At 36.3% G+C, this 12,917-nt stretch overlaps 1 protein-coding gene across 1 annotated transcript in view; it reads right to left on the bottom strand.

Annotated features, from left to right (window-relative positions):
• Positions 1 to 12,338, bottom strand: part of RRM1 (ribonucleotide reductase catalytic subunit M1) — a 33,688-nt gene extending 21,350 nt beyond the window's left edge. Inside the window, exons 1-7 of the mRNA XM_081278583.1 lie at positions 11,934 to 12,338; positions 8,596 to 8,684; positions 6,723 to 6,900; positions 5,631 to 5,731; positions 3,258 to 3,317; positions 2,470 to 2,509; positions 2,053 to 2,215 (exon numbers count right to left, since the gene is read on the bottom strand). Coding sequence (XP_081134709.1) covers positions 2,053 to 2,215; positions 2,470 to 2,509; positions 3,258 to 3,317; positions 5,631 to 5,731; positions 6,723 to 6,900; positions 8,596 to 8,684; positions 11,934 to 11,952 — 650 coding nt within the window. The 5' untranslated portion in view covers positions 11,953 to 12,338. The remainder of the gene's footprint in view (positions 1 to 2,052; positions 2,216 to 2,469; positions 2,510 to 3,257; positions 3,318 to 5,630; positions 5,732 to 6,722; positions 6,901 to 8,595; positions 8,685 to 11,933) is intronic.
• Positions 12,339 to 12,917: the final 579 nt, after the last annotated feature.

The raw sequence follows: 12,917 nt of genomic DNA, 5'->3' as shown, positions 1-12,917 counted from the left end.
CTCTTTTTCTTATAATGTTGGCTTGGGCCTCCACTACTATGTTGAAAAAGAGATGACAGATTCAAGTTTTAGTGGGTACCTTTCTACCAAATTAAGAAAGTTCTTTTCCATACTTAAATATTTTATTAGGAAAGAGCATTAAGTTATATAAATGTTAATGAATTATATTAATATGTATTTTTTATATTGGTATAACCTTGCATCCCTGGGATAAACCAAGTAACTAATGACATTTTTCACATATTACCAAACTGTTAAACTTCCTTTTCTCAGCAAAAGGAATTATCATTAATCCTGTTACTTTACCCATGAACCCAGGAATCATATTGACCCATATTGAAAATATCATCAAATTCTGTTAACTTCACCTCCTAAATATGTCTTGAATCTCTCTACTTTTCTAAATATCTACTTTCACCTCCCTACTTTCCTAAGTATCTACTTTCACCTCCCTACTTTCCTAAGTATCTACTTTCACCTCCCTAATCCAAACTATCATAATTTCTTATATAAATTATTATAAAAGTCCCCCTAATTCTTGGCATTTACTTTTTCTTTCTCTCCCTTCCTCCCTTCCTCCCTTTCTCTTTAATTTTTTGTTGTGCTACGGATTGAACCCAGATCTTTATACATACTAAACAAGCACTCTGCCACTGAGCTACACCCTAAACCTGGAATCAATTTTTTTTTCTTCCTTTTCTTTGTTTTCTTTTCTGTTGCCAGCTGTTGTACCCAGGGACTTTCACATACTAAGCATGCACTAGACCACTGAACTATACACTCCTAGACCCACTTTTTAAAAAGATATAATTTATATCTAAATATAACCCACATACAGTTCTCTATTTAAAATATACTATTCAATAGCCTTTAGAACATTCAGCTGTACAAACACTACCACAATCAACTTTAGAAAATTTTCATTATTAGCATTTGTTCTCTCCAATTCATTTACCACGCAAAGATCTTTCCAGAATGCAAATCTCATGCATTCACAGAAGGCACTAATTTTTTATTGGTACATTATAGTTCTACATAATGATGGGATTTTTTTATTACACATTTATATAGGCACACAATATAACAATACACTTTGGCCAATATCACTCCCCAACACTTCACCTCACTCCCCCACCCTACATCCCATTCCACTATTGATTTTTATTTTTATGAGATCTCTGCTCCTCAACTTCTGTTTTTTCCTCCTAGCTTCCACATGAAAGAAAACATATGACCTTTTCAGTTTGGCTTATTTCACTTAATATAATGATCTCAAGTTTCATTTATTTTTCTTTATGGCTGAATAAAATTCCATTGTGCATACATACCACATTTTCCTTATCCATTCATCTCTTGATGGATACCTAGGCTGGTTCCATAGTTTGGCTATTGTGAATTAATTATGCTGCTATAAATATATGAAACTATGGTAATGATGACTTTAATTCTTTAGGATAAATACCAAGTGGTATAGCTAGGTCATACGTAGTTTCATGCCTAGTCTTTTGAGGAACACCCATCCTGATTTCCATAATGGTTGTAGTAATTTACAATATCTAATGGGGAATTTTTAGTGTTCCTTTTTCTCTACATCCTCTCCAGCATTTATTATTGTTTGTATTCTTGCTGACTACCATTCTGATTCAAGTGAGATGAAATCTCTCATAGCAGTTTTTTTATTTGCATTTCCTTATTTGTGAATGATTTGAACATTTTTTCATATATTTGTTGGCCATTTATGTTTCTTCTTTTCAGAAGAATCTGCTTAATTCATTTGCCCATTTATTAATTGATTTTTTTGGTGTTAAGTTTTTTGAATTCTTTACATATTCTAGATATTAATCCTCTTTCAGAAGTTACTGAGTTTTATAGGTCCTATTGAGAAAGTCACTGTTTATGCCTGTATGTTGGAATGTTGACCCACATTTTCTTCTAGGAGTTGCATAGTTTGTGGTCTAAATTAATTTTTAATGTGATGAAACTTTTTTTTTCTTACTTCCAAGTAAAAACCATTTCAAAAGATTAAAAGAAGCTATAGACGACGGGACATACCTAGAAAGTTGTGGGCGGTTGGTACCAGCATTGAAGAGAGTGGGAGAAGCATGTGTAAACCACCTCTCAGAAAGAAGGTTATATGTTTCAATTGCAGCATCAATGTCTTCTTTATGAATCCCCACAGATACCCTCATCAACATATGTTGTGGTCTTTCAGCCACTATAACAAAACAGGAGTTTTCATGTGATGGGATATACCAGAAAAACTAGGCTGAAGTGTATTTTAATCAAAAAACAGAACACTAATAGAAACTTGGGAACACTTTGTACAAATACACAGAATAAATATCCATAAAATAAACCTAAGATTCTAATTGTTATTTAAAGTCTAAATGAAATTTAAGGCTAACAGTGCAAAGCTCTGTATTCAATATAATGAACAGAAAATGTAAAACAAAAATTTTAATTTCTCACCTTTTCCATTGATCTTCAACAAATAGGACCGCTCCAGCGTCTTAAAAAAAAAAAAAGCAAAGTGACCAAAAAATTTTCAGAGAACATATTTTAAAGACTCAATGGATATAACACTCACAATAAGGTAATATGTTTAAGTATTCTCAATTTTTATAACTTTAAAGCTTGAAAATTTCTGGAAAAAGCCAGCTTTGTATGTAATAGCATAAGTTTTGATATTCATCATTAACATTCTGTCATCATCACACTGCTAACATCTATAAAATACTTTTAACAGGCTAGGGACTAATCTAAGCAGCACATACTTAATTCTCAACAGAATTTGTTGAAATTTTTTATTATCCTCATTGTAAAGATGAGAAAATCAAAACAAAGAGGGATTAACTTGCTAATGAGAAATAGATTTGAATTCAGCTGTTTGACATCAACATTCAAGTTCTCAGTCACAACACTGTCAACACAAAAATACTTAGAAAAGCACTTTGCACATAGAAGAGATTCAATAAATAGTTATTGCAAAAACAGTGGTACAACATAATATACTTCTGACAAATTATCTGCATAATTCCTTGGATAATCCAGAATATTTGGAAAATTCAAAAACTGTAAATGGATAAGCTATATTTGCCTTAATCAAACTATCACTATTACCTTTTACCCCATTAATCCCCCAGGTTCATTTAAACAACTAAATGCCATTATAACATTATATCAAAACATAAACAAAATCTGTATTTCTTAATGTTAGGGAAGAATCCCCACTTATTTGAAACACATTATTTATTTACCTTAAAGCCAAAGTAATTGTAAGAGAAATCTCGGTCATAGATAATGGCAGAATTCAGGCGCTGATGGGGGTGAAAAAGAACCCATAATTAATTAGACTTATTTTCATAAAATTTTTCAGTCATGTCTCCAGAACTAAAATTGACATAGGATACAAAAGAGGTAATACAAAGTCTCACTGCTATAGAACAGAAATCCATCCAACATTTAAAAAACAAATTTTGGCATATAAATTGAGCATCCTAATTAGGTTGTAAAAGATGCAAATTAAAAGATTATCTATGGGGGGCTGGGGATGTGGCTCAAGCGGTAGCGCGCTCGCCTGGCATGCACGCGGCCCGGGTTCGATCCTCAGCACCACATACAAACAAAGATGTTGTGTCCGCCAAGAACTAAAAAAATAAAAATAAAAATATTAAAATTCCAAAAAAAAAAAAAAAAAAAAAAGATTATCTATGGACTGGGAGTATAGATAGTTAGTAGAATGCTTGCCTAGGATGCACAGGTAATGGGTTCCATCCCCAGCACTACAAAAAATTAACAAATAACAACCCCCAAAAAAAGACTAGAAGAGAACTCATACTGTATGATTAAAGATGATTCTCCAAACTTTCCCTATTATATTTTCATCAAAGAGGAAAAGTACATGAGCATAAAAAGTAACTATACTATCATGTTAAACACATTTTTCGATAAGTTGTTAATCCAAAAGTACTGGCCCTACATATTTGCTAACTCATATTTTTGTTATAAAAATGAACCCACTTTAAATTGCACATGTTTACAATAAGCAATAACAGAAAAGATTACAGGCTTTCAAAATTCATGACTTTCAACAGGTTTTCATTTGACAGATTTCAGAATTGACATCATTGTTTCTGTAGACTACAAATCCATACAGAGAAAAACAAAAGCAATTAGGTACAAATAGTCACTCTGAAAAAAGGGCACCAGTCTTTCAAAATACTGTGTTTCTGCATAATGATTCATGTCAAAGCCTAAAAATAAAAATCTGTATAATACTCTCCTCTTTCTCTTAAATTTTTAAGGGTATCTTAGTTGCCAAAGCTAAGTAGGCCCTAGCAAGAAAAATGGATAATTGAAACACTATCAATACTTTTTTTCAATATTTATTTTTTTAAAGACATAGGTTTTGATGCTGTTGTTTTATTTCTGCTTTTAACCTGTCTTCAAGATTATACATACAAACAACATACAAATAAATCAGTTTTCTCTTCAATACCAGATGCATGTTTAGAAAGAGCTAAAACTGGTTTCTAATCTGTACAATGTTGATGGCAATTGTGTGAGAAAAAGTTCTGGCTAAACCTATACATCTTTTTCCTTCTGTCCTCCGAGGTCAGGTTAAGAAAGGGATTCAAAAAAGTGGCTGAGAACGATCTTTCAAAATTTTACCTGAGCAAACTTTTTGGGAGTCAGTTTGGCAATATCTATCAAAAAATTGACTGCATATACTCTAGCTCAGCAATTCCACATAAGGGATTTTTTTCTTTCAGTATATTCACCTAACACATCTACTATACAAGGATATTCACTGCAATAAAAATGAAAAAACAAATATTCATCACTGAAGGACTTTTACTTATGCATAAAATGACCATATATCTATTAAAATGAAATGTTATTCCAATGTTAGAAAGAATAGGGTAGCTAGGGGCTGGGATTGTGGCTCAGTGGTAGAGTGCTTGCCTAGCATGTGTGAGGCAGTGGGTTTGATCCTCAGCACCACATAAAAAAATAAAGTTTAAAAAAATTTTAAAAAAGAAAGAAAGAAAGAAAGAAAGAAAGAAAGAAAGAATAGGGTAGCTACTAGGCACAGTATGGCAACTCTGGAAGCAAAGGCAGGAGGATCAAAAGTGTGAGGTCGGCCAGCCTCTGCAAGTTAGCAAGACTATATAAAGGGCTGAGGATGTAGCTCAATAACAGGTATGGTACTAAATTCAATCCTCAGTATCATACCACCAAAAAAAGAAAAGAAAAGAAACAAACCAAGAATAAAAGAAATTCATACAGACCAACCTCTAAGGTATCCTTATTAAAAAAAAAAAAAAAAAAAAGCATCAGTAAGAATAGTGTGCACAGTATACTGAACACACATGCATGAGTGTGTGTGTGTATGTGTGTGTGTGTGTGTGTATATACATATATATATATATATAAATAAAATGACTCTGAAGCAATATTTTTAAAATGATAAAATGAAGTTGTTTATGGAGAGAAAAAGCAGAATTCTGAGCAGGAGAATGTGTTTAACCTATACCTTCTGTGGTGTTTAAATTTTCTCAGCTGTGTGTTGTTTAAAAAAAAAAACAAAATAACCCCCAAAATATTTCTAATGGAAATGATATACATACATCTTTATTAGCCAAAACAATATCCAGTGTTGACTTTGCCACCATAGGAGAATGTTTGCCATTATGTGGATTGATGTAGTTATAGAGGTCCTCCATCACATCTAAATAAAAATAAAATTAAAAATATAAATGTCAAAACCACTTAATATCTAATTATCTAAAACAGTGATTCTCATTTTTTTATCTTAATCCATTTCAGTGCCTAGCATAAAATGTGCTCAATAAACATATCCATGTTGAATAAATAATACTGATAATATCTCATTTAAGAAAACAATCTTCAAGAGTTTTAGTGAATATTAGCTCTTGGAACTTAAAAAAGGTTCTCATATGATTCTGATACATATCCCAGTTGAGATTATTGGTTGAAAATAAGGAAATGCAGAAATCACAATCTCTTCCCACCATTTTTTTAATTCTAACAGAACAGAAACCCAATTTAAAACTCAGACTCTATCATCATCTTAAGCAGTTTAATTCTATGTACACATTTAGTAAAGTCTCTTACTCTGTTCTTTAAGATGTCACAGCAGTATTTGGCCTTTTGCTATTTATATATGAAATAAACATATGGGTATGGAATGTTGGTATTTTGATGGGTAATAAACTGAACCCACAGATGAATTTCAGGAGAATTAAAATCTTAATAAATCCACTCAAAAGGGATATAGTGTTTGAGGCCCAACAGAACATATCTGGAATTAAAAGACAAAAGATTTCTTATCTTAGACTACCAGCTTGTATTCTACATACTATTTAAATTCCTTTGCCCTCATTCCCTGAGCTGTGAAACAGGAATGATGAAAAGATGGCTGTGACACTTTATTTAACCCAGAATTTGTCAATATACATTGCTCATTTTTCCAATCTCATCACTGGATGGGCTTTATAAAAAGAGAACCAAAGTGTAAAGAACAGGATCCATTACCCCTTTCGTGCAGCAGGTCAGAGGCATGGAGAAAAAGAAAATTCTTGTCACTAATTTGTATGCTTTGCTTTATATAATAAGATGCAATTTTTGAAATTCATGCAATTATTACCCTTATTAATTTTCTGGGAATATTAAATTCTTTCTTTTTCACCAGTACTCACCACTGAACACTTTCTTTGTTTCTTTGTGCAAGTTAGAGACAGCAATTCTTGCTGCCAAGATGGCATAGTCAGGGTGCTTAGTAGTCAAGGTTGCAGCTGTTTCAGCAGCCAAAGTATCTAGTTCCACTGTGGTAACTCCACTGTATAAGCCTTGGATTACTTTCATGGTAATCTGAGCCTACAAAACCAAAAGTTATTTGAGTTTTCCTCAGAAACAAGAGCTTTCTTAAAAGAGCAATTAAGAAAACAATCAAATATATATCATAATAATAATACAGACAACTTCCTTTTCTGAAAAGCTCTCTTTCATAATATGGGAAGCTTAGTAATAAGAATTCATAAGCTAACAGAGCTGCCAGAAAACACATACTACAGTTACAAGAAAGAAGCCTGACTTGAAAAAAAAAGAAATCTAGCCTGGGGCAGTGGCACATGCCTATAATCCCAGTAACCCAAGAAGCTGAGGCAGGAGGATCCCAAATTCCAGGACAGCTTCAGTAATTTAACAAGACCCTCAGCAATTTAGTAAGACCTTGTCTCGAAATAAAAAATAGAAAGGGATGGGGATATAGCTCAGAGATAAAACATCCCTGAACTAGTACCAAAAAAACAAACAAAACAAAACAAAAAACCCACAAACAAACAAACAAAAAAACCCTGTAGCCTTTAAAAAGATTAAGTTTCACAGGGAAATAGCTAAAACAGACCTATGGTTCTGTAAGTAAAGTATTTCCTCATCCTTCATTCTAATTCTCCCTATGATTAGTACTTCAGCTCTTAATATTTAACCCAGTTTTCCCAATTCCGTCTAAGACCAAGTATGGGAAAGCAAATGAATCAAGCTATAATCATTCCAATTAAAGGAGATAAAGGTATGAATTAGGCTTGGAGCTAAGTCATCTAATAATAATAACTACTATTGGTCTGGGAGTGTACTTCAGGGGTAAAGCTGCCTAGCATGCCCAAGGCCCTGGATGTAATCCCCAGCACCACAGAAAAATAAAACACAATAAAATAAAATGACTACTCTTTCTTTAGCACTTCCCAAATTACAAAAACATTTCAACTTTAATCTCTGACAAAGTTTGTTCTCCTTAATTTAAATAGTGGCCATGAAGTCTTCCTTCCTTCCTCCTTTCTTTTTTTCCTTTCTTCCTAGTACTGGGGATTGAACCACCAGTGCCTAACCATTGAACCACATCCCAGGCCTTTCTCATTTTTACTTTTTTATTTTGAGACAGGGCCTCACTAAGTTACTGAGGCTGGCAATCCTGATTTAGCCCTGCTGAGCTGCTGGAATTACAGGCATGCACCATCATTACCAGCTCCATAAGGATTTAAAAAAGAAATTTCAAACCAGTTTCTATCCAAATGACCACAATTTTAAAAAAACTTTTATGCCAGGTGCAGTGTTGCATGTCTGTAATCCTAGTGGCCCGGGAGATTTGAGGCAGGAGGACTGCAAGTTCAAAGCCAGCCTCAACACCTTAGTGAGGCCCTCAACAATTTATCAAGTCTCTGAATCAAAGTAAATAAATGAATGAATAAATAAATAAATAAAAACAAGCTTTACCACAGATTTTGCCACACTAAAAAAAGTAATGTACTCAAGAAAATCCATGATCATAAATGTTAACATCAAGTTTTCCCCTTTATTCATTCACACTCATAGATCTCTGAAAACTTAAGAACTCACAGGACAGGACCAAAATTAAGGGAAAAAAAAGTTTTAAGCAATAAATTCACATTTTATATCCAAAGGAATAACCAGAATAGCCAAAGTATATCAGGTAATTGAAGGGCCAGAGATAAAAGACAAGTAGAAAGAATTACATGAATCAAGGATCCCAAGATATAAACTTTATATACTTACAGGATCAACAAAGTCCATATTGAGTCCATAACAAAGCTTCTGGATTCTAGACGTAATTTTGTCGAACATGACTCGCTCTTGGCGGCCATCTGAAGAACCAAACCATAAGTCATGTTAGAACTTATTACAATGGCAATGTCAAAGAATCAAATGTAATTAATATGTGAACTTCAAAAATTAGCCAACATGAAATGCTATTTCACAAATGAAAGGATTCAAACCACTCAGACGTTCATTGAGATTGCCTTTGCTTTTGGGGGGATCATCTTCAAAAAGCAAATATTCTATTCGGAAAGTCTTTCCTTTCCTTACATTATGCTGATGGATTCTTGCATTAACTTTCCAAATGACGTTCCCCTTTTATCCTATATAGTAGCCAGAATTATCTCTGCCCCCAACCCATACTGGGGATTGAACTCAGGGGTGTTTTACCACTGAGCCACATCCCTAGCTCTTTTTATTTTATTAGTTTATCAACTTGTTTCAGTTTTATATACATATAAAAACACTGTACATATTCATTTATGGGAAACGTATTTTTTATACTAAGGATTTATTTTACCACTGAGCCACATCCTCAGCCCTTTTTATTTTGAGACAGGGTCTCACTAAATTGCTTAGGTCCTCAATAAGTTGCTGAGGCTTGCTTTGAACTTGTGATCTTCCTGCCTCTGCCTCTTGAGTCACTGGGTTTAAAGACATGTGCCAGCATGCCCAGCTGTAAAATGAGTTTTTTACTGTGGGTTACAATCCAAAGTTTTGAAAACACTACATTAAATTTCAAAGCACAGTTTATAACTCAATTGCTACTCTGTCATTTATTGCAATGGCTCTCAACTTTTATTTTTTAATCTTAATTTCTTATTAGGGAAAAAAAGCTCCAGATAACATATGAGAAAAACTCATCTAATATTCCTTCTGTTATCTAACAATTTTCCTATAGATTACTAAATCTCTTACAACTTCAAGTTTTTGAAGATAGAGCTGCTTCTTCCCTTTATCATTTCCCTCATAGTATTTGGGCAGACAACAACTGCTAGCTGTCCTCTGAATAATTACATTAAAATTAACAAAAACTATAAGAGTTAGTCTGTGACTTCACTGGCATGCCAAAAATAAGAGAGGTGAAAAAACAAACTGACAAAACCTATGCACACTAAAAAATAGAAAATAGGGCTGGGGGTGTACCTCAGTAGCAGACCACTGGTCTCCTCTGCCCAAAGCCTTGAGTTCAATCCACAGGACCACAATAAATAAATAAATAAATAAATAAATAATAAAACAATCAAATCTCAGTACATTTCAAATATTAAAAACTTTTACTCAGTGGCAGACCGCCTGCCTAGCACAAGTGAGGCACCGCATAAAAATAAACAAATAAATAAAGGTATTGTGTCCATCTACAGCTAAAAAAAATTTTTTTTAAAAAAGGCTTACTGAATTTTAAAATGGCTGAGTCTAGATAGAGCATGGGTCATCCAGATTAAACTGTTCTCTAAGGGAATGAGAAACAAAATAAGTCCTGTCTTTTAAGGTGCTTACTGTAGAATCCCTTGTAAACTAGTATTTTAAGGTAGAGTTAAAAGGTTAAAAATTCAGCCTTTATTAAAGATTTATTAAATCACAGTTATTACCTACTCTGGTCATCTAAGTCCATAAATTCTCAATTTATCTTTGTTACTGACTTATCTTAAGACCAAACTCAAATATTTCTTTCTAAAGGTTTAAAAACTATGTTCATCTCTCAACTGCAGGCACAGACCAAAAACAGTGCACTAATGCTGGATGCAGTGGTACACACTGGATAATCCCAGTGACTCAGGAAGCTGAGAAAGAAAGATCACAAGTTTGAGGCCAGCAACTCAGTGATACCCTGTCTTAAAAATAAAAAAGGTCTGGGGTGTGTAGCTCAGAGGTACAGCATGCTTGGGTTAAATTCCCAGTACCACTAACAAATAAATAAATATAATAATAATAATAATAATAATTACATTATTGTATTTTGGTGCCTGGTTTCATGAGCTAAAATGGGGGCCTGGAGAAGTTCAAAAACTGATGTATCAAGATACTAAACACAGGAAGATGGGCCACTATTGTCCACCTCTCCATCTCTCGGCTGTAGTTAAAGTAATCTGGACACAGGAAAATCAACTGCCTACCCACAGCAATCTTTGCATCCTACATTTTTACATAATCATTCCCATTTATCCTGTGAGCACCTATTCATGGCAGGTCCTGTGTTAAATGTGAGCAGTCCCCATCTTTGAAATGCTCACAGTCTAGAAGACAAAACAGAAACACCCAATCAACTAGTATTTAATAAATTCCTACAATTTCTAAATAACTTTGTTATTTTAAAAGGCAAGTAGACTGACCTCAAAAATCTGTTCCTACCTCTCATATGGCTCTCTGTTTTAAGTTATGTGGTGTTTTGTTTTTTCCAATCTTTCCTGAGGCAGAGATTACCTGCTTAGCAAACAGCTGGGCACAAAGAAGGAATACAGCAAATCTAACAGGAAATAACTGTTGGAAAAGAATGCAAATCCCTCCTGGGTTCTTTCATTCTGTCAGAAGAAGCCTTGGCCCCCTTTCTTTGATCTCTTGTCTCTTCCCTTCATAGGGAAGACAGTCTCTGCCACAAACTCTCCTCTGGGACTGCTACTGGGACACAGGGCAACACTATGTCTCAAATGACAAACTCTAGAGTGCTGCCTATGTCTGGAGTCTTTTTTTTTTACCCCATACGTCCACCCTCTTACCATAAAAGTGACAAGGAAAATGACAGGTGCCCGTTTCGAGGTCAAAGTCCATTCTTTCCTCGTTTTCTCCTGTGCTTAGGGCAGGTCACCAACCTCATATTTTCATTTTCAAGTAAAACTGTGTTGTCAGGTATGGGTCCGAACCCTGACTTCGCCATGAACTAACTGGGGGACACTGGGTCGGTCACCAAAACCTCTCTGAACTTGAGTTTCTTCATCTGTGTGGAGCCAATGATTGCTATCTCATACTCTATGGTAAGGAAGAACAAAATGCCTATAAAACGCTGGCGCACACAGTAACCACTCGATGCCAGGAAGGAGTGATACTTTTGGAAGAAGTTAATGATGACAAAATTGAGGGAGTGCAGACCGAAGCCCAGAAGGAGGACGGAGGAGACAGACGGGAAACAGAGGCCGTGCTGGATGACAGGGCGGGAAGCCGCGGCGGGAAGGGCGGGAAGCGGCAGCGGCCGGCCGGGCGGCCCGCCGGCGGGAGAGGGTAAGTGCTTGGGGAGCAGCAGCCCACGTCCCCAATCTTCCTCCTCACCCACCCACGTCCTCCCCGGACCCCTCACTCACCTCGCTTGATCACATGCATTGCAGCTAGTGGCAGGAGTGGTGAGGGATCCGAGACAGGGCGGCAGCTCCAAGACGCCAGCAGGATCGAGACAGTGGCAGAGTGTGAAGGGTTGGCTCCAAGAAGCTGCTCAGGCACCGAGAGTAGAACTTGGGCGCAGACAGCACTTTCCCCACCAGTGCAGAGGCGCAAAAATCCGAACTCCTTCCCGCTCCCGCCACCAATGACGCGCAAGCGGCGCGACGCAGCTTGTATGCGTCGTCGACACCGCCCACGCCCAGAATCGAATTGGCAGAAATTGACTCCAGGAAGTCAGTTTCGCCCTGCAGCCGCCATATTGATCATGGGCAACAGGAGACGTTTCCCCTCCCACGGCCACTTAGCGGAGGGAGGCCTGGCGGGAACGCAGTTCTCCTGCCGCCATGTTGAGTGTGGGCAAAGCCGAGTCCGAGGCCCTGGGGTCTGACGTAGAACGCAAAGCCCGCCAGACTCGGCCCCACTTCTCTTTCCCGCGAGCCCCGCCTAATCACGCAGTGTAAGTATTTTTGAAATCTCAACAAAACCCCATCCATCCAGAACACTTTTTCTTATTTCGACTGTTAGGATAGTCCCCCAGACCGCCGTGGGCTGAAGCTTAGCATCCGTGGCCAGACAGCCAGGAGCGTCAAAGGTCTCAGGTCGGCGAGAAGCTGGACACTCAAGAATTGGAGGAAAGCCATGCTAGGAATTGGGATCCCTGCGAGATTTTTAAGCAAAGCCATGACCCATATGCTTTTTGAGGTCTCAAGTGGACAGTGGCAAAGAGAGGGCGAGCAATAAAGCAGTTGCCTTGTGAACATCGGATGGCGTTGGGCCTGAACATGGATGGTAAGAAGACCTGAAAGTCTTACTATACAAGGCTGATATAAAAGCTTCTGTTTTAGGCTACACAAACTCATCTTTATGAAATCTGTCTGTGACATCCTTCCCCTAAAAGCTTTCACGAC

The sequence above is a fragment of the Spermophilus citellus genome, assembly GCF_964194105.1.
Source record: "Spermophilus citellus genome assembly, chromosome: 2".
NCBI classification, from domain to species: Eukaryota; Metazoa; Chordata; class Mammalia; order Rodentia; family Sciuridae; genus Spermophilus; species Spermophilus citellus.
This window is presented reverse-complemented; position numbering and strand designations above follow the sequence as displayed.